The sequence below is a fragment of the Saccostrea cucullata genome, unplaced genomic scaffold (assembly GCF_032062105.1).
Source record: "Saccostrea cucullata isolate Sc308-1 unplaced genomic scaffold, CSIRO_AGI_Scuc_v1 ctg69, whole genome shotgun sequence".
Lineage (NCBI taxonomy): Eukaryota > Metazoa > Mollusca > Bivalvia > Ostreida > Ostreidae > Saccostrea > Saccostrea cuccullata.
The window spans coordinates 204203-231326 of record NW_026939160.1 but is presented as its reverse complement, the minus strand read 5'-3'; the positions used below and the strand labels follow the sequence as shown (position 1 = coordinate 231326).

Below are 27124 nucleotides of genomic sequence, written 5' to 3'. Positions count from 1 at the left end.
TTTTTGGTACCCCCCTTCAATGCTGGAATATTATATTCCAGTGTTCGACCTCACAGCAACAATACGTATTAAGGAGGGGGGGGGGGTTACAGCTCATGTCAAAGACAGACCCGTAGCAACGGTTTCAAAAGGGGCTTCCCAAATTAATATGACAAGGCGGGAAAAAAAAATCAAAAAATAAACTCCAAACTTAAATTTTCCAGTGTTCGATATTTCAGCAAAATCCACAAGCATCTTAGTATGTCTAAGGGAAAATTTTCTATGACAAAATACTACACTAATAAAGACCGACCCCCCCCCCCAGTGACCCCACTCCACCCCACCCTCGCATTCTACGGACCTGCAAAGACATTATCTGGTGGTAAAGTTTGGTTGAAAAAAGCTATGGTGTGTAGACATCTAGAACAGACAGGTGGGCATTTGACAACTAATGATCAAAACTAATAAGCCATGTAAACTGAGCATCTATTTCATGTGCGATAAAAATGACCGCCAAATATGTGAAGAAGACATGGGAGATTCAAGCTGCAACCCGAAAAGCCATCGTCTCAAGCCAAGGTCCGGAGTCCGCATATAGCTCTCTCCTCTCAGAATGGGAGAGGATCGTACAATTTGGCGGTGGTTTGCGACGATGCCGAAAAGCAGGTGCGCGGACTTTGTGTGTTAGAAGCCCCATCTGTCCACCATACTTTTACATTTCATTCAAATCTCTACAGAATACGGCAGAAGGTTTAGGATATGACTGTGATTCTGTTATTTACTCCTTTGAGACTGTTTAAATATTCATGTTCAACACTACAACTGATACCTCGAAGATAAATAATTGCATAATTTCCAAAATACGGCATAGTGCAATAGTCCAGCAGAGAGCGCAGATTGCGTAACGTGAACTGTGAAGTGCATTGTTTACAGAAGAAGCAATATTTAGAACAACTCATTGGTAAGTGACAAAGATATCCATTATTAAGACTCATCTCAGAGATAATTACGTTAATTAAACTATATAATTAACTATTCGACGTCCAATGGACATAGATGGATATCGGGTGAGACTGGAAATTTACCCGAGAAGGCGCGGGGGGGGGGGGGGGTGCACGCATTACTTTAAAAAAAAAATTGAAAATTTTGTGCAGATTATTTAATTCAAATAGACTCTTATCTTTCATTAAAAAACATAATAAATGAGTTTACACGTGTAACTAGATGTCTTTTCTGTAACACTGATGATTGTTACCCCCTTCCCATATGATAAAAAAAAGGATATCAATATTGAGCTAATATTTTTATAAATAATGAAACACACACACAAAATCTACTGATGGCTTAAAATTGTAAAGAAGCTGGGGTTTTTTTGACAGTGAAAAACACATTATTTTATATTATAACATAATCCTGCAACACAATACTTAAGTCATATTATATTATTATATAATCTGGAATTAAATTCTCATAAGTATCATCTATTGTATCCTGTTTAATCTAATTTTGCGGTTTAAAAGTGAGTATAGGTGGAAAATAATGTGTCCTCTTAATTAAATGAGTTATCCGGTAAATATAATGCAGTGTACTTGAAGCTTTTAAGAAAAGTGGTCAACTAATGCATTTAACATGTCTCACTGAGTGTAGATATATTCCTCATGATTTACAGGTAAAATATAAAGAAATAATTTTTAGCCTTTTAAGAAAAGTGTTTCTTTCTGTTCACTGTAATATCTCATAGAGAATTTTATAGGTTTATCTTGTATATTATCCATTTGTCATGTTTATATATATAATGTTTTACACAGGACTCTTCTTTATTTAATATATGCATGATTTTATACTTATAGCTTACAATCTTTAAAGTTGTGATATTGCAATGCAGAAATCTTTTTTGAGAGTATGTCATAATAAAAAGGAGAGAGAGAGAGAGAGAGAGAATGTATAATACATTTTAATAGCAGGCCTATTACCAAAAAAGAGTTATATGTGAACAGGGACAAACCTAGACCCAAAATTTAGGGAGACTTCACTTCTCCCTCAGAGAAATTTAGGGAGAAGTTTTGAAATTTAGGGAGACTTCTTAGCGCGCGTGATGTTCACTGATCATTATGAAACTTTATAAAAATGAAACTATTTTCACTGTTTTTAACTTAAAATACTTTTCAATAATTTTTTTCTGTATTGAAATCCTAGTAAAAATAATTTAAGAAGGAGGAAAAGAATCTGAATTTTTTTTCCAATTACAAGGTACCGGTATATCTAGCAAAAAAAAAAACAAAACAAAACAAAACAAAATAAAAAACAACAACAAATAAAATAAATAAATAAATAAATAAATAAATAATGACAATGTAAAGGTTTTTTTTTTCATTTCTTGCATAATAATTAATATGCACAATTAACTTTTAAATTCTATCTTTTCATTTTAAATTTTTATGCTCATTGCATAGTCATAATTCTGTTATTATCTCTTCAAAATTTGTTTTCAATCTTAATTTTTTTTTCTGAAAAAGTTTTGATGTACTACGTACTGCATGCTGATTGAACTCTGTATATCAGACGTGTAATTTCTTACACAGTCAATAACTACACAATTTAACAGTAAAATAGGTCTGTATTCACAGCATGAATTAATTATTTGGCAATAAAAAGATCAAAAATCATCTTCAACATCTTTGGCATGACATCGATATATATAGCTGACCAGCTGTTTTGTGTCTGGTTGTGCATAACTTGTAACAATGGACTTTATCATACCCGGAAGTGTAAAATCTAGAGGAGTTCCGACAGAGTATTCGATGCATTGGTCATTAGTAGCGAAACAGGTACAAGTGTCCTGCTGTTTCGTTTATTTCAGCAGTAATAAAACAGGATTTATAAACTACTGATGATTCTATCATGTTTCTTAATAGATTTTCTTCATGATTTTCAATAATGGGGTCGCAAATGTTAGGGCGACTTTAACTTCGCTTTCATGATAAATTACGGCGAAGTTTGGAGCCCAAAAGCGACTATTTCGCCTCAGTCGCCCCCTCGGTTGGTCCCTGTGTGAATGTTAAATTTAACGAGGCCCGATCTACTTGATCTGCGCATACGTTTTAACGCAGCGTCGACTCAGGCACGTCACAATACCCTTGACTGCCGTCACAATTGAACATAATAACGTCACAAATAAAATGACGTCAAATTGCGCTAAACTGTTACAGATTTATTAATTTTATCCTTTTTATTTCAATTTGTGAGTTTAAAAAACAAACGCTGCAACTAAAAGTAAACGATTTTAGTCTTTCTCTTTGAAGTGTGTATACACACTCTTTTTATTGCGGACTTAAATATGCATGGATTATCTTCAGTTTTAAAAAATAAAATAAGTCTATAAATCATTTAAATTGAACCCCCCGAAATATTTAATTTTTCTATATATAACATAATATTAGTAAAAATCGCAATTTTGTCGCCTTTACCCCCCCCACCCCACACACACACACCCTTCTACCCCTATTTTCCACGTAAAACAACGTTGCGTGTTAAGAGAAAAATAAAAATAAAGCATGGCGAGAAAATAATTTCCTAATGTAAGAATTATTTATTTTTTAGAAATACAGTATTGCAATCGTTTGTTGGTGTTATGTAAACCCATTGCGACCTATAAAATACGTAGTTGGATAGAATAAATCCAAATTTTGTGTTTTGACATGCCCCCTTTTCATTGCATTAAAGGCTACCGCCAATTTTCTTTTCATTTTTTATGAGAGGAATGAAAATTGCATGATATATGTGAAAAACAAAGAATTTCATCGTGTATTTTTTTTAAATTTGTAAATTTCTTTGTTTTTTGAAGAGTTTTAGTATGTAATTGTGTATAAGAACACGAAAAATGGTCCATATCTTGACAGTGCCCCCATTTCACTACAATAAAGGCAAGGTAACAAAATTTCATCCTAATTTTTCTAAGCATAAAACATACAATAGTATATTTCCAAGAATTAAAAATTTTTATCATTCCGTTTTCGTAATTTTTAACTAGATCGGGCCTCGTTAAATAAATTCTTTATAGATATTGAAAAAAAAAATCTTTTTGCTTTAGCCTATGTAAGTTATGGAAAATCATATATTATAGTGTCATATGGATTAAAAATAATGAGCCTTCTTCCATTCTAAAGATAATAAATTTCATATTAAAATATTTTAAACTGCAGGGAATAAAAATCACTTCCTGGTTACCTTGAACTCATTACACTAATAATATATCATAAATATTAAAACTGTAATACTTTTGTGTGCCATTAAAATAATATAATACCATTATAACAGTATATTATTAATTTATGGCTATTAGGTGAGTGTTCTGGTCCAGAGGCTTATAAGAATTAAGAAATTTTAAGTACATAATTTATAATTAATCTGAAATTAGACATAAGCAATTACTGTACAGTCAAGCATGGTTATTACGGAGTCCCACAGATGAAAATTTTCAATTTGTTTGTAAATCTTACATTTTATAAATGAGAATCACTAAGTTGTTATAAGCTTCATGAATTCATTATACATGTAAGCATGGTCACTATATATCTGTATTTTACTGTATGACAATTTAATATGTATTTATTAGATCACTTGACTAAACAAACTATAAAGTGCATTTATGTAAATGATGAGCAAGGGCACCTCTTCCAAAATTGTTGGAGCTTTGAGTTTCAGTGGCACTACAGTCATGTTTGTTGATAGTGGCACTGGCAAATACATGCAAGTAACTGGTAACTACTCTCTGAGTTGTTGATAACTAGATTTACTTTTTTGTTGATCCCTGCTTATCCTATTTGCCCATATATTTTAGAAACATTTTTTTCATCTCTCATTTTATATTATTTTACTATGTAGTTATCATTCTGTGGATCCTGAACAGGGTTTTATTATACTCTGGTGTTAATGAGGCTATGATGCTCTGACAACCAGGCAGCTAAGTTTTTCTGATGGTTTTTAAACTCATTGACAAATTCTAGAAGGAAGGAACTGTACCGAGGAAGCAGTGAGAGATGATTAGATCAGATAGCTATACTGATTTGATAGATATGCAAGGTTAGATGAATAGTTTCCACTGGGTGTAGTATACTTGTTGAAGAGGGCACTTTGAGATGTGTAAAATCCTGAATATTTAATAATTTGGGTACATGCATCTTCAGTTTTCACTGGTTGCCTGTTATTACTTTGAGGTATAGTAAAATGAACTTCAGTTTTTCAAATTTATATAATATATTGGATAAATATCAGATGTGTGCAACAATACAGAAATATTCAGTGAATAACATGGAGTTACAGTTATACATTTACATATGTATGATTGGTATGATTTATCAGTTGAATATTTTTTCAAAAAATTCTCGCAGCAAGAAATGTCCAGAGGGCAGTTATTGCGATTCCCTTGTTATCAGCTAGTGTTTATGAACAATAGGTTAAAGTTTTCTGTTCCTAATTTAGCTTTCTCATATGTTTATGAAGCACAGGTAATATGACTCTCTCATTTTGAAGATTGCAGTTAAATACTATATACTAGTGTAAATTGCAGTCTTCAAAATATATTTACTATATAGTTCAGATTCTATGCAGATATCATTCTTTAATTTATGTTAGTTTTAAATTAAGATCAAATTTATTGTGTGTGACAGAAAACACCATTGTATTTTACCCATAATAGGTCATAATTCTCTATCATGTCTCAAATGAATTACTCGGGTATTCATTTACAGGATTTAAAAGCAGGAAAGGATTTACCAAGATCATCTAAAGCATCATAAGTGAAAAGTGTAATATTTTTAAGCAAATAATTACTCAGCAGAGATTGTGAATTGAAGTTTGTATAAAGATAAACTGAATTTAAAATACAAAGATGATAAAGATTTATATTTAAGGATAGAATTTTAGTTGAAAAAAGATTTTTTAACTGGAATATTTGAAATTGTTCTTAAGGATATCCGATCCTCAGCCAGGGTGGATAACTCCAAAAATTAATATTTAATTTGAAATGCATCAAAATGAACCTTGAAAATGAAATTTTTTCATGCTACAGTTTTCATTTTATTCATCTTTATAAGATTCAAGGTTTTTGTAAGTCCTAGAAAAGGTACGATAGTATATAAATTTTGCATATAGTTGAGTGTAACATTGAAAATTTTCACCCCAAGAAAACCATGGTCAACTGAGGCACACGTCTTACAAAAGTTGACATTTGTTCCCTATAAAAGGAAAAAAATAATACAGTTTTAGAGAAATAAGATTTTCTTGAATCCAGCCTTAGATACCAATGCTTATTAGCATGATATGAAATAAGAAGTGATTTGTGGTGTCTTGCAATGATAGCAAAAGCCTTTTACACTATGTATTATAGAATACATGACAAAAATAGAAGACAAAAAATACCAAATAAGTATAAAAATCATGACAATTTCTCTGAATGCTTGGATACCTATCGTTTTTTTACCTAAAAATATTTGTAATTGATCAATTTGCAATTAGAAAATGCATTGCTGATATTCCAATTTGCTTTAAATGCAAAAATATTGGAGATTTGACAATTTTCCCTTTATAATATGATTACTAACTTTAATTTTTAACTTTAAAGAAATACTGTGGATAAATTTACATAACTTTGTGGATTCAGAGATACTTTTATGAGTATTTTTGATTACTTAACTGCTAATTTTATAAACCTGAGGATCGGACTACTTTAAAATATTGATAAAAACTAAGAAAGATGACTTTTGAAGGACAGGTCAAGGTCATAAACTAGTTAAGGCACATTTAACACCTACATACTGATCGAGGGATAGTAATTAGTGCATGTGAGTGAAATTATCATCTTGGCTAGCCAAGGGTTTCTCATACGCTTACTCTCCTCATGATTATCATGAAACCCTTGGCTAGCGAAGATGGAAAATTATATCATATAGTATAAAAATTGAACCATGCATTTAAAACAGCTCAAATCTGTTGTGCATTTCAATTCATTGAATCTTGAGCTGTTATGGCCAGAATGCCTGGTAAACTTGAATATTTCATTTTTTTGAGTATCCTTCTAATATTTCCAATGCATAATTTCCAGATCTTGTTTTTTTTTAACATTCCATAGTTGTGAATATCATTCCATTTAAGAATTAGTTTTTTGGTGTTGAATTCAAAGGCATGCAGGTACAGAAGAAACTTAAATTGGTCTTCTTGCTAATGAAAACTTATCACACATTTTCTCTTACGTAGCTTGGAACTGATATGTCAGTTGATTATTTATCTATTTTGTCAAACTAGCACTATGTCTCATGTGAGCATTGTGTCCTGTGGGCCTCTTGTCTAAAAACTCCATGCATGTGAATTTTAATGGTCGCTTAATGCAACCAGGTCACCCTTGACCGTTTTCTTTTATTATGGATCGTTATCAGTGGGGCTTTAAACTAGCATTTGCCAGTACATACTTTAAAGTATTTAAAAACATTTATTATTATCATTTTCTAAATAACAATGTTTTTGATACATTGTCAGAATAATAGCCAGAATTTGATCCAGGTGTCACTATTGCGCCTCAACATGATGTCATTAAATGTAACACTATTATTTGAATTTTTACTCGTACTGTACATAAGCTAGACACTATTTACCACTCTTCATTTCATTGTTGATATTCATTTAAAGTCCTGACCTTTAAATGGTAAGTTTTCAGATTTTTTTTTTTGGTTGACTTTTTAGGCTCTTATGATATGTTTTTCAAACAAATGTGTGCTTTTGTTTAGTTCCTGGACTTAATGCTTCAATTTTTAAATGATGATGAATAGTGTAAATATTAAGAGAAAACTTAAAATCAACTTTGGTATTTTTTTTTTTTGCATTTAATGATAAAAAAGTATAAACATTTTTATCAATAAGAACCAAAAATTACCTTTGATTTTATTATAACTTGGCACACAATATGCTCACTAAGGTACATAATTCTGTGTATCGCTTTTTTTTCAACCAGGTATGCAAACCTATTACATTAATTATAAAAAATTTCTTTGAAATACATTTAAAATGTATCACAGTTTTGATATCACTGCACTGATAATGGCACACAAGTACACTAACAGGTAGCATGTGTGATGGAGAGGTTGGTGTATTTTGTTTATGGCTTGGTTACAGCAAAATCTGTTGGTACATTCATCTAGTTCTCTTGTCCTCTGGGGTTTAATTACTGAAATTAGATGAGATTCCTTTGAATTAAATTTTGAAGTTCAACATCCTTATAAGATTAAATACACCTTGTTGTCAGTAATGTATGAAGAAGCAATATTGTTATAAAAGTGGGAATGTGTAAAAACACACATATTTCTCAACATTTCTTGATGGTATGTCATTTTATTTATTTATTGTTGTCAAAGAAATATTCAATGGAGTTTTGAAATTTTGAAGAAATATGACCATTTTTCATCCAAACACTGTTAGTTTCAAGAAGTACATGCATGTACTGGCATGCTCTAAGAAATATTTCTGTAGGAAAATATCAGTGGCGCTCAGCATTTGCATGACTTTAAAGTATTTAAAAACATTTATTATTGATATTCTTTAAAGGGCTGACTTGTAGGTAAGGACAGACAATGCCACAATTCTTAAATATTTACGGGAGTTAGGAGTAATTAATGCAAATAAAGATGTATATATAGCAATTGTTCAAAAGCTCATATTCCACTTTATTCGATGGTACATGTATATCCTTTCTCTTAAATTATTAATATTTAATTATAAGCTATAGAAATTTAATGTAGGTGTTATTTGCTTGATGTTTGTTTGTTTAATATTATCCTTTAAAAAAAATTTACTCAATGTTGACACCACCACTTACCAGTGGAGAGGTGCAAATTTATACCTCTCAGTATACTTCGCACCCAAGGCCATTGAGCAGTGTGGAATTTTGTGTGTGTCATTATCTATACTGCAGCATGGAACCTTCGGTTTATATGGTTTCGTTGTTCTGAATGGCCTACTCAGTGCCACAATGACAATGTCCCTCAGAAGAATTTGAACCCATGACCTAAGGATCAACTCCTTATATTGCAACTCTAGAGCAAACACTCTGACCACTGCGCCACATGGTCAATATTCCCTTGATGTACCTGTATCTTCATTTAGAGTACATATATAAATTTTCATGAAATTTGGCATTGTACATATAATAGGCAAAAATTTATTTAGGACACAGATTAGAATTTAGTTATGTTTCTCTTTCTGACCAATCGAAATTAGAGATGCACACCAGTAGGTGACCAATTCAAAATTAGAATTCAACTTCATGCAGTCAAATCATTAGAACTATGCATATATCATGGAAGCATATCTTAAAATTCATTCACATGATTGTATAATTGTAAAGTAAAACTTTAAACAACCGGTATTTACACTGTATGACATTGAATATGTAAATTTGTAATTATTAAACCAGTTCACAGCAGAATGTGTAGTAAACCTTGAACAAAATCGTAAGGTGTTAAACACTTTCTTTATCTACGGGTATGTGCATCTGGTTAAATACCTTTATATGTATTTAATGTATTAATGTGACTAGATTGACAATGGTTTTCTTTGGGTGGTTACCCGCATATACCCTCAACTACATGCAGATTTTTGACATTGATAACATATTCAAACTTTTTAATTTATATAGTAGGTTTAGGTAATAAAAAATCTGTTGGCACATATCTGAAAATTTGATATAATGTTCCCTAGAATTTACTCAAATTAGATTGCAATTTTTATAAAATTTGCCTACGTATTTTTAATGCTATATTACTATAAACGCGGTATTGTCATTAGTACATTTTTTACGCTTCACTATTGAAATATATGGAAAAATGACGTTTTTAAGCCAATTTTGTGAAAATAGTTTCTTAAAAAGGTTGGATAACTTTTTAAAGACGCAGACGATTTAGTCAGGAATTTCAAAATGTCAAGATGAGGTAAAATCAAAACTATTGATATAAAAAAATCAATATGTCTTCTCGCTAGATTTTTCGCTAAAAAATTTCAAAGTTCCCTTTTATATTGCTGAAATGTTGCGTTTATGGCGTTATTTATGTCTACAACGTCATTTGTTGAACGTTGTAACGTTTACCGTACGAATATAAATATTTTGACATTTGGAATATGCAAGATCTAAAATATGTCATAAACTCAAAATTTAATTTTATTCATCATTTAACTTATTGCAAAAATATATTAGGATGACCAGCAACTTATTTTCACTAGTATTGTGAAATTCATATTCTAAGCACAGAGTCGGAATAGAGGTACATGTATAAACATTCCTCGTGCATGAGAATTAACATGCATCGACAACACCGCGAGTGATAAAATATGAGTTCCTGTATTTTTAGGAAATTGATGGTGGAAAGGATTTCAGGCATAACACAAAAATCTGATCACTTTATTAAAAAATAACTGTAAAGAAAAAACTTCCAGATACTGGGGAAATTAGCCGGGGTTAGGGGGGTATTTGCAATTTTCTTTCTATATATATTAAACGCAAGCTAGTACATGGGCCTAACTCTTAAACATTTGTTAATTACGAATTCTCTTAATCAAATTTCCATGCACAAAATGTAAAATACATACACTTGAATTGAGCTTTTACACTTAGACTAGAGCTTTTGTTTAAAACTTTTAATAATAGAAAAAGATACTTGTAAATTGTTTACAGTGTCATATAGGTCTTACAGGTGTTTGTATAAATTTGGATTTTGAAAGCATTTCACAATTTATCAGCCAGTAAAACAAGGCGACTAGATGAAATTTAGATACATAATAAGTAACCAAACAATACTTAATAATAATGATGATGATGATAAGAAAAAAAGGAAAATGCATGTATTAAATTTAATCCGTTTTTAGTGTTAAGGATTGATTCCATCCTTGAAAAAAATTATAGGTGATTATTTTCGCTTTGTGCTTTGATTAGCAGTCATTTGTATTTAATGTATTGTGTCGGGGTTGCAAATAACGTGGGGTGAAATACAACCCCTCAAGTTTTCCGCTAAACAATTTTATTTAATTGATAACATTACTCTCTGCATACCATAACTTTCACGCCGACTGCTACAGTGACCTTTAGCAGTTTAATAATACTTACAATATAAATTATTTCTTTCATTTGGTATTGTATTTAATTTTTCCTATATACTACATATACTAGTAATCACATGAGAGTTCGGTTGTAATTTTATGAAACATTTTGTACGGGATTTGCTATTGACGTACAATAGCATGCACTTTTAATCTAAAACCTGGTTCGACTAATTTGAAGTCATTTGCATAGAATTAACCTGGAAACAACGCAACGTTGCCTTTGTGACGTAACTGACGTCATAATCAAATGTGCACAAAACAAAAGCCGCTCGAATGTCACTTAAAATGTGTACCAAAATTGATGACAAAAGCAAACCCGCGACCTACCTTAAGCTAGGTGTCCATGCATGCAGCATTTTATTTCAGCTTAAAGTCCTTCCATCTGTCTGACTGCTACAGTGAAACTTGCCTAATCCAGAAATTGTGTAATCCAAACTCTTGCTTGTTTGTAATTTGCTTAGTACAATGTTAAACTTAAGTCCATTTTAGTAAATTCCTTTGTTTAAATACGTCTAATCAGCAGAATGGAATGATAGTAATCCGACCAATTATGTAGACAGAAATATGTACACACCACCTGTATTTATATCCAGGAAGTAATTTGTGTATTTCAGGATGTATCAACAGAAAACCATTTTACTTATAAATAGATTTTTACTACACAGTTCTAAGAAAATTTTTGAAAGGTTTCTTAGAAGTTCTTATATACCAAGTTAAAAGATCATGTTGATTTTTTTTTCCATTTCAGGTTATTTGAGAAGTGAAAGGAAGGTTGAAAGATGGTTGCTCGACAGAATTGGAGTAAGAATGTGGAGTTTTTGCTGGCGGCCATTGGGTATTGTGTGGGACTGGGAAATGTATGGAGATTTCCCTATCTCTGTTACAACAGTGGTGGGGGTAAGGTGTTCAGATCTCTTAATATAGACATGATGCAATGTATCAGTCCTCCTTATCTTCATATATATTTCAAATACTATGAATATATAAAAGTTAATTTAAAAAAAACCCTACCATACTACAGTATTTTAATTGCAATATTTTGAATCCTCTGATATCCTGAAACCTTTTCTTGGCTCTAACCAGTTCAAGATACTAAGGTTCGACTGTAGTAAAGCAGATCACTATGTAGAACCACTCTCTGATGCTTATATAAGAAAAGGTCCTTGATCAACTTTATTGTTTGATCAATATTTATTTTTTTACTGGCAATAATAAATGCATTAATTTGTACAAGAAAAATACATTCAGTTAAATATTCATTACTTGAAGAAGTTAATGTCTCGTGGCTCTAATTCACAATGATGAGTAAATATTTTCTTCTCCAATTCAAAAATTGTAAAATACTTATATGCACATTTTTATTCCTATTTCCTGGGAGAAATAGGTCATTAAAGTACACGAAGTGCATGAATTGGAACATCGTGTGCAGGACCATTGAGTTGGTCAACTTTGAGAATAATGGAAATCCTAAGAAATTAAGGTTTAAAAGTCTTTGTTAGAATTATTGATTTAATCTTTGGTAATACTCAGCAGTTAATAATGTGGTTCTAAGTGCTTGATGTGTTGAAATATCCAGTATTGTTTTCAGTATGAGAGGGGAGATGAATGAATTAAATGTCAAAGTTTTTTTCCAACTCAGTGGAAGTATATGGAGGAACATGTTTGCAAATAACATTTAAACAATACTGGTCCCAAAGAAAAAGTAACGATACATGTAATCTGTGCATCAGAAAAGCATAAGGAAAAGGTTTTTAGCTAACCTCAATGAAGTCATTGACAAGATGAGCTTATGCTATACCCCCAGCAATGTCATCATCTGTGTTTGCGTTGTCATCCTGGTTAAAGTTTTAGGAGCATGCATATAGGTCCACTCCCAAGTAACTATGATCCCCACCTGGACCAAACTTGCATGGCTGGATGATGTACATGTATCTAGTAATGGATACTAGCACACTTTTTCAGATGCTGGATTTGACCTAGATTTTCCAGATGAATGACCTGGTTTAAGTTTTTGAAGCATGTCCATTCCCAAGTACCATAACTATAAATCCTCCCAGTCCCTTCACTATGGCCTAGTTTCTTGGATGTTGCATCTAGGGTTATACACTACCCAACTTGCTTTGGATATGATGCTGGATATGACCTATAATTTCCAAATGAGTGAATTGCAATATGTTCATTCAAATAACCAAAAGTAGGTTAGGTTACAGTTGTAAGGGTTGGAGAAAATCTGGACAAAGGCTATTAAATGTACCTGTATATAGCAATCAAAGTACTAAAAGTACTAAAATGAGATATTAAGAGGGCTTGGTAGTTGTAGCCATTTTCAGATTATTTTGATGTCCTTTAAAAGGAGAGCTCCATATAAAGATATACAAAAATGATCAAATTTTAAAAAACTAAAATGTATGATTTTTTCTTTGCCAAATGATAGTTGACATTTTATGATATCATATTAGTATATAATAATTGAGTTATATCTGATGGTTAATTTGTTGACCCCAAGCCTCCTTAAAAATATCACATATTTATACTTACAGTCAAACCTCATTATCTTAAGCTTGATGGGACTGATCAAATACTTTAGATAGGGATTTGATATATCAAGAGTTAAGTACTTAAAGAATAGGGGTTTGGGACTTTGAAATATTACCTCCACATATCCATGAAATTTAAGGCATTAGAGATATGGAAGTTCTACTGTATATACACACAAAATCAATGTCAAACAGTGGCTACTTTACAATAGTAGTAATTGTTTAGTCCTAATCTGCCCATCCAATCAATAATCTCAGATGGCTTGTTCATGTAATTGAGTTCCTTTTTATGGAATTGCTTCATGTTCAGGAAAAGTTGATAAATTTACAGCTGTTGGGGTCATGGTTACTCTCTTAAAAGGCACTAAGATCAAACATGCATGTACAGCTTATTTACAGAGGCAAAAAAATGATTGGTGTTGAAAGTAGTTCTTTGTTTTATTTGGAAGTGAGACTGTATGTTACATTTTTGTCTTTTTTAGGGGCTTTCTTAATCCCGTTTTTCCTGATGTTGATCCTTTGTGCTATCCCTTTGCTCTACATGGAGTTAGCTGTTGGACAGTACACACAGAATGGGCCAGTGGGGGCCCTGGCCAAAATGTGTCCACTCTTTAAAGGCAAGTCTGGCAATATTTTTTGTTGAATTGAGTGTTTACCGAAAAAGTATTACAAATATTTTCTGTAATTTTTGGGGTAGGAATTAAATGGTACAATAAATTCTTTTATTAAATTCAAATATAAACATGAAATTAATACAGTAAAACTTAGTTATGAGGACCCACTCAAATTTTGCTATCTTTTTATATTCATATAATGAACCTAGTGGAAAACTTTCTATGGGAATTATAAATAAATCCTTATAACCAAGATTTCCTTGTTAGGGAGTTCTTTATGTCTGAATTTTATTGTATTGTATAAAGATACATAATTCACTGTAAGGGGAAAGGAGAGAAATACAGCGGAAGGGATCAAGATTCAAACCCGAGCCCCCTGAATCTCCTGTCAGGTGCTCTACCGAGTGAGCTATCTGGTCACCGGCGATCAAACCCGGCTGACCACCACATAAGTTTTCTGTAGAAAATTAGGAGAGACATGGTTTTTGTTGAAGAACATAAGTATAGCATAATTATTGTGGAACATAAAATTAGTATAGTACATTCTTATACTGTACAGTTGTGACAAACATATTGAAGAAAATAAAACTTCGATAATCAGATCTTTTGATCAATCTACCTCAAAATTTAAATAACCCTTCTTTGTTCAATGATATCCCAATTTCTCATTAAACGTTACTGAAATCTGATCTCATTTTTGGGAGTCAACAAGGAGACCTACTGTGTATGAAAGGGAGAAGTACTTGTTTACCAGGTTGGGACCAATTGCCCAAATGGGATATAATAGTCCATTTGGGATATAATATCCCAAATGGTCTATAAATTTACAGTGCAAAAATTGAAAATTTTTATTTTGGCTATAAATATCATAAATCCGCATCAGGACACTTAAAAAGGAATAACTTTTGGTTGACAAGTTTTCCTGTATGCCCATTGTTTAGGAGATTGATCCCTTGAAAGTTCCTTAACTTCTTGGAGTTTACTACTTCGGGCTGATATGGGGCCACTCGGGCTGATATGACATATGATATGGATTTTAGTATGTAATATTCTCTATATATATTACAAGTCATAAAATTGATATAAACTCAGAATATAATTCACAGTTCTATCAATATGCAGACTGGTATTAGAAGAGTATTGATAGAAAAAGGTTTCACCCTGCAATATATGGTTACCATGGTGATTATAACCTACATCATTGTCAACATATTAACTATCATTTCAATCCAATTACGAAAATCAGTAATGATATGATTTTTGCATTAAAGATTTTCTTTTGGAATTCCGAGAGCAGAAACATTGATATAACATTTACAGGCTGCTATTGGTTGATTTGGTTTCTTATAGGAATATTTTTTTTTATCTGTAGATCATATGTGGACTTGGTCAATGACCCTGAACTAGGATATAGACAAAGGTTACAGATATTGATCACAAGTTCACTGAACTGCTTATAAGTACATGTTGTGAAGAGAAGAGAGCGTAGTTCATTTAAAGACAAGCATGGACATAATTGCAGACAATGACAGGCAATCTCTCAAGGTTAACCACTATAGATCTAATACATATATGTACAACTTGACTGTAGTTTTTTAGGCTTAAGAACAGGGCAGGATGGTAAAAAAAATAAGATGACAAGGAAAAAAAATTGCAACTGTTTTAATACCTTATAAAGAGCCTATCTGAGCAAAAGGCTCAGAGAAAGATTTTAGAGAGAGATTATAGAGAGTGGTGTTGGATGGGGATGAAGGTTTGATGGGGGGGGGGGGGGGGGGGAAGGGAAGGATGGAGAAGAGATAGCAAAACCCTTTTTTTCCAATGGATCCTTTTCATACACAAAAAAACATAGTTTTTTGTTTGGATACATTCAAGAACCAGTAAATACATGTATGGTGATCAGACAGTTTTAGTACTCATTGACAAGTTAGCTCAGTTGGTCAAGCATCTGACTGGAGATTCAGGGGGCCCGGGTTCAAATCCTGGTCTGGTCCATTGCATTTCCCCATCTCCATTCCAAACATACCACAAAGCTAATTATTTCTTTTTTTGACTGCATGTATTTTTCAGGTGCTGGATTAGCCACCGTTGTGATTTCATTCCTCTTCACCACATACTACAATGTCATCATTGCCTGGGCCTTCTACTACCTATTCAGCTGTTTCCAGGCGGTGCTACCGTGGGTTGGATGTGACCATGACTGGAATTCTCCCAACTGCTGGGATGGCACCGCCAAGCAGAACTTTACCAATGGAACCACCAATGCCTCCTATGTGGGGACAGCCCTTAAACCAAATGGGAGCATATCACCCACAGAGGATTTCTATCAGTAAGAATTCTGTACATTTCAGAGTCGCAAAGCAATGTGATGTGCAGTATATTTGAATGAAACTACAGTAAAACTCGATTATAATGAAGTCACGGGGACCTATGAAATTACTTCGCTATAACCGTAATTTAATTTGTTATATCTGTATAAGGAATTCTTAAAAATAATATATCTGGGGAGTGGGGATCCAAGATAACTTTGGTATATCCATTAATTTGTAATATCTGTGTTTGTATGAAACAAGTTTTACTGTACTTGGCATTAAACTTTCCATTGGAATGCGGTTCAAATTTCATTTTTGTAACATGTTTAATTTGAATAAAACTCTCCATGTGATTATAGCATTATATTCCCTCTGTTTTGTGAATAAAAGTAGAAGCATTGATCTTTCAGGACCTATATACTAGAAAAAACAAAAGGCATTGACGAGGTTGGAGAACTGAAATGGGAGCTGGCCTTGATCCTGCTGCTGTGTTGGGTGGCTGTTTATTTCTGTATATGGAAAGGTCCTAAATCAACGGGAAAGGTAATCAATTCATTGTTCCTAATTAGGTTGGAAATTTTCTATTTTAAACCTCATTTGGCTTTTACTTGGTAAGTTGTTGCAGAGAACAATGTTGCATTTAAATTATGAATGCTTTAAAGATACCTAAATTATACTGCAAGTTTTAAATTTCAAGGAAAATCTTAATTTGTAAAGGAATTTTTTTTAAGGACACAAACAATATCAACCCTGGCCCTTCATTATAAGTGTATTGCTGTTGTAAACTTTTCTCAGTTTTATAAGATACAAAAGGTACCATTTGAAATCCAAACTTTGACTTTATTTTTAGGTTGTGTATTTCACCGCTACATTTCCTTACTTTGTCCTCATTACATTGCTGGTAAGGGGAGTAACTCTACCAGGATCTTTAAAAGGGATTCTATTCTTCATCAAACCTAAATGGGAGCTCCTTTTGGATCCAAAGGTATTCAACATTTATTACAATATCATAAGTTTTCTATAGCATACATGTTTGCTACAGCTTGGCTATTTTTATGTATGTTAATGCCTCAGTCTATCATAAGCTTGCAGATGTATGCAATGAAAACATGTCATATTTTTGTTCAGTTGAACTCAGAAAAGAGAAAGTTTCCATATACAAAAGATTGTAAAATTTATTTAAATTTTAAATTTGACTTGCAGCTATTTTACTTAAAAGAAAATTACATATATATACATGTATAATTTTTTTAACCATTATCATGCATCTAAGATTTCAAATGTGCTAAGGACATATTCCCTTCTTTAAGTATCAAGTATTCATTATTGTTTTTTTTTATTTCTTTATTTTAAAGGGACATCTTTTTTTCCCTATATTTCAAAGGGACATTTTGTTGACTATATGTTTATAAACCAGTGCACAATCAGTAATGAGACATAACTCATTGTCAATGACATACTCATTTTTTTCTAAAACGCTCAGATTTTATGTACAGTGTATTTTTTTTGCCATGCATCGAGAGCCAACTTCTTTATTTTGTCAACAGGTTTGGGTGAATGCAGCAGCCCAGAACTTCAATTCAATAGGCATAGCATTCGGTGGCATCATTACTATGTCCAGTTATAACAAATTCCACAATAGAATCATAAAGTAAGTGGGCACAGGGTTTGAAGGTGCAAAGCGGATTAACTCTGCTGTTGAATGATTGCCACAGTATCAAAGTTAAAATTTGGGTATATTGCTTAATATACAAAGTCTTTCATTCCCTATGGACTATATATATTAGGAAAGTTCGTGCAAGTAATGTCAGTTTATTTTTTATTTGATTAAAATCCTGATTTCAAATTATATTATGCATGAACTTACAAGAAAATTATGCACAACTTGATTGAGTCCATTTCATTTCCCAGAAGTAATCAGAACTAAAATACTGATCCTCATTTCAGGACATGTTATATAAGGACTTACAAGTAAAGCATGCATGGCTCAACTGACCCTTTTAGGTACAGGGTTCTCTGCCTTTTCAATTTGTAATTTTTAATTGATAAAAGTTGCAAAATTTGGATTTTTTTGGACATATTCTAGACATATTTTCTGTACACATCTGTATCTCCAATTCCATATTCTTGAATAAAAAAAAAAACTTGAAAATTTGACAATTTTTCAAGTCCCTTTACCAGACTTGGATGCAATGGATATTAAGCCCTTCAAATTTACATGATTATGTAGATTGCATACGTTTATTATGAATTGGGACAAAATCAATGTATTGTGCTTGGATATGGGGTAAACATTTCACTGTTTACAAACTTTAAATATTTTGGGATTTGTCATCTTTTACATATTAATCTAAAAGTTTAAAAGGGTATCTTCTATATTAATATTTTGGTCTCTGTAGGCTGTGTCATGATATCATTTAATCTGAAAGTAATGTATAAGATGATCTTTGAGTGATTTGTTGGTAGAAGTTCAACAACTTGCAAAATAACAATGCAGTGAATAGCTATGCATGAACTTACAAGCAAATCATGCACAACTTACTTGAGTCAAATCACTTAGACAAGCTCCTTGAGTATAGAAAATTATGTTCTATTATTTGAACATATTAATCCATGATTGATAAGATTTAACACATCTGTCTTTGGTGGATATAAATGAACAAATTTATCCTTGATACATATAATTGGATACATTTATCAGTGATGTTTATAATTGATTAACATTTGTCCATTTATGGGTATTATTGAATGCATGCATTTATTCTTAAGATATTTGATTGAATATGTTTTTTCCAAATGGATATGATCATTGAATTATTAATCCATCATGAGATATATGACTGCGTGCACAAGTTTATCCATGACAGATAGGATACATTAATCGATGAGAGATTTGATTGAATATTTTTATCCATTAAGATAAGTGTATGATTGATCATATTTAACCATGATGTATATGATTGCCGCTGCGTATTTATCCAGGACAGATATCATTGAATACATGCATTTATCTAAGATATAGATAGATATACTTGAATACATTCATTCTAATGTTTGATATCATTGAATACTTTACCCATGACAGATATGATTGAATACTTTAAAAAATTAAGGATATGGCTGAATACATTAATTTATCTATCATGATAGTCAGGAGATTATTTTGACTGTATTTTATAAAATTCTGAATTTAGTCACCACCAAAACACCATTCATTTTCCCCAAAACTGTTGATTTGCATTTGACCTATATAGGGCCATCTTTAAAAAAAGTTTGGTTGCCCTCTCCCAATTGACTGACTAAAATGGCTCAACTCCGAACTTTTTTTGCATTCCTGGATACAATATTTTTTTTCCCCTTTTATTCCTCATACCGTATAGCGGGTTTTCTTGGCGGGTGTAAAATTTGGCGTTTTGCCTGCTCAAAGGTATGCCATTAGTTTTGGCGTAATTTATTTTAGCGGGTACATGGATTCAGCTATTTGCAGATGGATACTAAGAAGAGTACGGACTATTTTAACAATTAAAATTTTAGCGGAGTATCATCAAAACGCCAAAATTAGCACCCCGCTAAAATAATCCGCTATACGGTATCCTGTCAACAAATATGTTGAAATTTTCTGGAAAAAAAGATTTCCCCCAACTACCTACTGACCCATAAATTTTACTCTGAGTCAGGAGAGGGCTACCAAACATTATTTTTAAGATTAATGGAGTTATTGAACATTAATCCAGTATTAATTGGATTGGAAACATTTATACCTGGGCAATAAAGTGATATACATTTATTCGTTTATGTATGATTGAATACTTAATCCACAATGGATAAGACCATGCTTATCAATTTTAGATAAGATTATAAACTCAGTGGCATTTTATCCTTTATAAGAGTTGTTAATATGATTATATACTATTAATTATTACTGATATGATTGAATATATTTATCCACAATGGACATGATTATACACATCTATCAATGATGGATTTTCTTGAAACCATTTATCTGCAGTGGGTATGATTGGGTACCTTTATCCATGACATATCCACAGCCGATATAAGACAGTCTTATTTTATTTCCAGGGATGTGCTTGTTATTGCTGTGGTGGATGCTATCACCTGTCTCCTAGCCGGATTCGCCATCTTCTCCATTCTCGGATATCTGGCAGAAAACCAGGGTAAAGAAGTGGGTGATGTTATACAACAAGGTCAGTATCAACTATAGAAAGTTCAAAATAAAACCAAGAAGCATACTTTATCATATCATTGCTGATTTCATTAGTATAGTTCAACTGAATACCATGGATTAATAGTTACACAGATAGTATGGAACTTATTGGAAGGGGAGATTCATGATGTGAAATTGAATTGCATATTGGGTGAGGCAAATCCAAACTAACTGTGTCCTTTATTTCATTGAAGACCTTATCACAGTTATTTTATCATAAAAGAAATAAACTATAAGTTTCAACAAACACTGTTTTTGCTGACTAGTGTTAAATGTATACTAGGTCTGCTCAAACATTATTATCATGTACTTTCAGATGATCACAGCCTGGATCTAAATTTCATATTACATGTATATGTAGTGTTATAGGATTTTTTTTTTTTAAACTTCAGTTATTTAAATATTAATATTATAAGACACGTTTTGCAGTGCACTTGCAATGTTTAATATAACTCACTTTTCATATCATGAAAAATCAGTAAAGATATGTGATAAGTACTCTGAAGTAATTAATCATTAGACTCCTTATAATTTTGTTTTCTTCAGGCCCCGGTCTAGTTTTTGTTATTTACCCAGAAGCCTTTACAACGATGCCTGTGCCTCAGCTGTTTGCAGCAGTATTTTTTGTTATGTTGATTACACTAGGACTTGATAGTCAAGTATGTACTTCTTTCATGTTATAAATTTTGATATTTTTAAACAGTAAAAAAAGAAAAATTTCAGGCTTTTACCGGTAATCTGTTATTTCAGAGAAAATTTCTTACTAAGGCAAAGTGTAAGTTGTAGCCATTGAAAAAAAATGTCTAGTCAATAATATGATCACAAATGAGAAGTATTTGATATTAAATTCACAGTAGTCATAATTGTTGCATAAAATCTGTATAACCTTGATTCAAGATCATACATGTAAAAGGTCAAGTCCATTTTAGCTAATGAAAAGGTCTGACATTTATTTTTACTCTGCAATGATTAATCTTGCTCAATTCATATTTCTATGCATGGTCATTATAATTGCACTACACAGAGCTGAGTCAATTTTTTTTTTGTCTGGTGCAAACCTTTATAGAAAGACATTAAAAATTTACAAAACATATGATTAATTTTATAGCAGTTCTTGTTTTTCAATAGGGCTAACCTGTCTAAATAGCATATTTTTCCCTCACCAGTTTGCATCCACAGAAGTGATAGTTACCACAATAAATGATCATTTTCCTCATCAAGTCAAGAAGTACCTGAAGAGAAAGGAGGTGTTAGTGGCAGTAGTCTGTGCTTTCTCCTTTCTATGCGGATTGCCAAATGTTACTCAGGTAAGAAACTCAGATCAGTCATTGGCACATTTACCTTGTAAGTACACCTGAACAAAAAATTTCAAAGTAAATATAGTACCCTACCTGGACCATACACATGGGCTATAGATAGTGCAATATCTAGGCTATACCTATGTAGCCTTAGGCAAGCTTTGTTTAGGCCTTAGGCTAGCCCTATTTAGGAAGAACCTTTGGGCTTTATTTAGAAAAATTGGAATTCAGAAATGTAAAAAAAAAAAAAAAAAAAATACCGGTAATTCGCAGACTTCCCTTTGGATTGTTTTGTGCATAAAGTTTATAAAAGCAGGTTGTTGTTCAGTACACATGTATTTATTAATAAGGTGATACATCAATCTTTGTGTTTTTTAGGGAGGCTATTACTTTTTTTCACTGATTGATCATTATGCAGCAGCGGTGTCACTCATGTACCTGGCATTCTTTGAAGTCATTGCCATCACCTGGTTCTATGGTTAGTAATGTTTATTCCAGTTTTACTGATTCATACTGAGTAAATTTGAAATTCTTGGATTTACACAATCATATAAATTTGATCTGTAAACTGTAGTTAAAGAAATACTGGTCAAAAAAAACATTGAATAATTATTCTTTGTTGTTTGCCTTTATCTCAAGTGTTCATTTTTGTAAGTTGATAAAAATTTTGACAGGTTAATACCTAGCTAAAAATTCTTAATGTATTTCACTACTTAAATGCTAAAAAATAAAAATCAGAACATTTCAAGAATGCCCTGTTCACACGCTCACGAAGTAAACTAAAAATAATGCATATTCTTTGTTGTTTGCTGGTACTTTATCTCACCAGTGTTCATTTTTGTAAGTTGATGAAAATTTTGACAGGTTAATACCTAGCTAAAAATTTCTTAATGTATTTCACTACTTAAATGCTAAAAAATAAAAATCATTAAATTCTCCGAACATTTCAAGTAACTTTACGTTTACTTTGAATTAAACTCTCCGTGTGAACAGGGCATCAGTTTATAAAAAAAGAGGTATTTTTTGTCCACAGGGTATATGGTTGTTCAGTATGATTAGCTACCGTCCCTTCCACCTGGGTGGCTACCAGTACCCGGTCTGGGCTACAGTACTGGGCTGGTTCATAGCCACCTTGTCTGTGTTGTGTGTTCCCATAGGAATGGTTCACTCTATATATCAGGCCAAGGGTAGCAACTTATGGCAGGTAAGGTTATTTACCTGTAAGGTTACAGTTTGTGCCATGTACCATTTCAAGCATTTTTAGCTCACCTGAGCCTTGCTCAAGTGAGCTTTTCTGATCACATTTTGTCCGTCCATCTGTCTGTTTGTAAACTGTTCACATTTTTGACTTCTCAAGAGCCACCGGGCCAATTTTGACCAAACTAGGTACAAAGCATCCTTAGGTGAAGGGGAGTTTGAATTGTTAAAATGATGGGCCAAGTCCCCTCACAAGGTGAGATAATCGAGAAAAGACAAAAATTGGGTTGGGTCATAAAAAAATCCATTAATAAAACTGGGCCAGAAAAGCTGACACTTATGTGGAAGCATTCTTGGGTAGTGTAGATTCGTAATTTTTCAAACCATGACCCCCGGGGGTTTGGCGGCGCTGCAATAGAGAATCCAAGTTTTGCACTGAAATATAGGAAAAATCTTCTTCTAAAGAACCACTGGGCCAGAAAACCTGAAACATATGTGGGAGCATCCTGGGGTAGTGTAGATTTTAAATTGTTCAAATCATGACTCCCGGGATAGTGCTTAGCTGCGATAAGGAATCCAAGTTTTACATTGAAATATATAGGAAAAATCTTAAAAATCGTCTTCTGAAGAACCACTGGGCCAGAAAAACTGAAACTTATGTGGAAGCATCCTGAGGTAGTGTTGATTCTTAATTATCCAAATCAAGACCCTTCGGGATAGGGTGTGTCACAATAGGTATTACCAGGGGGGGGGATCTGGTAAAGAACAGCATGACCCATATTTACTCAGGTGAGCGAGGTGGCCTATGGGCCTCTTGTTCATGTTGCTATCACACTGTATTGAAAAAAAATCTTACTCTGTGCCATAGGAGCTGGTGGCTTAGTCTTTTCTGTCATTGGCACTAAGATAATCTGGCCCTTGTTGACTTTTGTGTAGGTGAATTGATATGATATGCTAGCCTAATAAGCTTTTTAGTTCTCCTGAGCTGAAAGTACAAGTGATCTTTTGTGACCATCTGTTGCCCATCTGTTTGTCTGTCTGTAAACTTTTCACATTTTCAAGAACCATTGGGCCAATTTAAACCAAAGTTGTTACAATACAATTTTGGGTGAAGGGCAGTGTAAATTGTTAAAATAAAGGGCCAAGCCCCCTTACAAGGGTAGATGATCAAGAAAAGACAAAACTAGAGTAGGGTCTTTAAAAAATCTTCTCAAGAACCACCAAGTCAAAAAAGCTGAAACTTGTTTTTGAGCACCCTGGGGTAGTGTAGATTCTAAATTCTTCAAAGCATATGACCCCCGAGGGTAGAGTGGGACCACAATAGGTATTACAAGGGGAAATCTAGTGAAGAACAGCAGGCCAAAGTTACCTAGGTGGGCGATGTGGCCCATGGTCCTCGTCAGTCAATTTCAGTTTGATATATTTGCCTTCTTGGCTTTTGTGTCATTGAAATTTAAGTTTTCCTGTTCTTGTTAATGCCTGTCTCAACAGTTTTTATGGGAGGAAAATGATATTACTCTATTTATACTGTCTGTCTCCATCAGGATAGGATAAAAACAGTCTGCACAGGTTTCTAACCTTTCATTTTCCTTATTTTTTTCCAATCTCTACCCTTCAAATCCCCTTTTCCTTTCAATTTGATGAGAATTAAGTCTGTTTGTTATTATTGTTAAACTTAAACTTGTTTTTTTTTTTTTACAGAAATTGAAAAACTCTATTGTGTCACCATTAGAAGAACATACAGATGCCTCATATCCAAGTCTATGTAATGGGGACATGGTTCTCGAGGTTAAATCGGACAAAAAGGAACCTCTTAATCATTATTGATATTAATCTGAAAAATTAGGATAATTGTAAGAATTAGATATATTAATATCTGTTGTACTGAAGCATAATTTTTTTTTACCAATTTTTGCCAATTTTTTTTTTTTACCGTTTTAGTATGTACACATTTCAAATAGGACACTGAAAAAATCTGTATTTATTTGCACAAATGATCAAGGCTTTTAAAGCAATTTTATGGAAATATGAATATCAGGTTGAACCATGCAATTAAAATGATCATATCTGTGTAATAAGAAAAAAAAGTTGCATATCTCATAGTTTGTGCAAGTTAAATTGGGGGCACCTGTTATGGTCCCTGATTGGTGACTCAAAAACAGTGCTGTGCTGTAAACCAACTTTTATTCACATCACCGTTATTTTGCGATTTACATGGGGACGGGGGTAAATAATTTAGTGATGCTTAATTTGTGCAATCAAGCCTATTTTGAATCCATTGTCTTTTAGGACCAAACTGTGGCCGGAAATATTCGCAATAAGGATCCCACGAACCTCACAAAAATTCTCGCACGCTAATAAAAGTTGGTTTTCAGTATTTAGAATAGAATTCATTTTATTGTATTCAGACGAGTGTATGTAATGTATTCCATTGAATGTACTGAAGAAACAGGAGGATGTTTGATTTTGACTATAGACATAATCAGGTACTAAATTAATATACTTTTCATGATTTTTTTTCATGATTTTACCATGTATTTTTCAATATAAAACTATTGCATTGTTGAATTTTTTTATTAAGAACAATGTTTTTTTTTTTTAGATTTTAAGCAGTTATAGTATATGTTTTTGTATTTTGTTTCATGAAAATCCCATACAAAAGTTGTATGGTGACTGTTAATCTTTAGAACTTTATTTTTGGTTTAAATCATTTGTGTATAGACACACAAAGAATATAACAATATGTTGATGACATTCATCATGTGACCATGCACTAGGAAAAATGTTTGGAAAAACATTATGATATACTATTTTTATTTGATTTTTTAAACAAAAGTATTTATAATTTTTATAGTTTTTGTTTGAATGAAAAAGGACTTGTGTACAGGCATGAATAAGCAGAAATATTATGTATTGAACTACAATGTAAAACATTTATATATGACCAGACTGACATTCCATTGGTCTTTTGGGTATTTGACCTTCTCCAATGCTGGGGTGAAGGTACTCAATCAGCCCCAGTCCTAGGATGACTTTTTCACTACAGTTGTATTTATCTATTATATAATTTAGTTGTAGATTCTGATAAAGAAGCTGGTCTTGTATTATTTAAAAAAAAAAACATTTTATATTAGAATTTTATTGAAGCATGTACAGGTACATGGGGTACTGCATGTATTTGATTTTTTTTTTAACAACTCCTTTTACAATGTTGTGTCTATTATGAAAACAAAGAAATGAAAAGATTTATAGAAAAAATAGTTGTTTTTTTCTTTCTATTGTGCCAGTTCAGAGTTCGACAAGGTTCCTAAAAATCATAAACATTTTTACCTCACCTGAGCTTTCAGCTCAAGTGAGTTTTTCTGATCACCAGTTGTCCATCATCTGTCTGTCCATCTGTAATCTTTCAGATTTTCAACTTTTTCTCAAGAACCACTGGGCCAATTTCAAACAAAGTTAGTACAAAACATATCGGGGTGAAGGGGAGTTTAAACTCTTAAAATTAAGGGCCTAGCCCCCCTTACAAGGTTAGATAATTACCGGTAAGGAAAAAATAACAATGTGGGGTCATTAAAAAATCTTCTCAAGAACCACTGGGCCAGAAAAGTTGAAACATGTGGAAGCATCACTTCACGAAAAAGGTCCTACGGTACCCTGCTCAATGGCCATAAGTACAGAGTATAGGACAAAATTTGCGGCTCTCCACCGGTATGTGGTGGCATCTCCTTATGTCAATGAGTGAAAATTCTTAAGAGGGACATTAAACAACATACAATCAATCAATCAATCTTTGGGTAGTGTAGATTCTAAACTGTTCAAA

The 27124-nt window shown here is 32.5% G+C and overlaps 1 protein-coding gene across 1 annotated transcript; it reads left to right on the top strand.

Moving 5' to 3' along the window:
- Positions 1–667: 667 nt before the first annotated feature.
- On the top strand, positions 668–26539 carry LOC134252360 (sodium- and chloride-dependent GABA transporter ine-like). The gene is given in 14 exon segments (XM_062734819.1): positions 668–940; positions 11870–12018; positions 14141–14275; positions 16343–16601; positions 16995–17127; positions 17435–17569; positions 18132–18235; positions 20665–20789; positions 21356–21468; positions 21976–22116; positions 22486–22586; positions 22827–22947; positions 23141–23311; positions 25006–26539. Coding segments are annotated over 13 exon segments (1782 nt in total). The 5' UTR covers positions 668–940; positions 11870–11900; the 3' UTR covers positions 25132–26539.
- Positions 26540–27124: the final 585 nt, after the last annotated feature.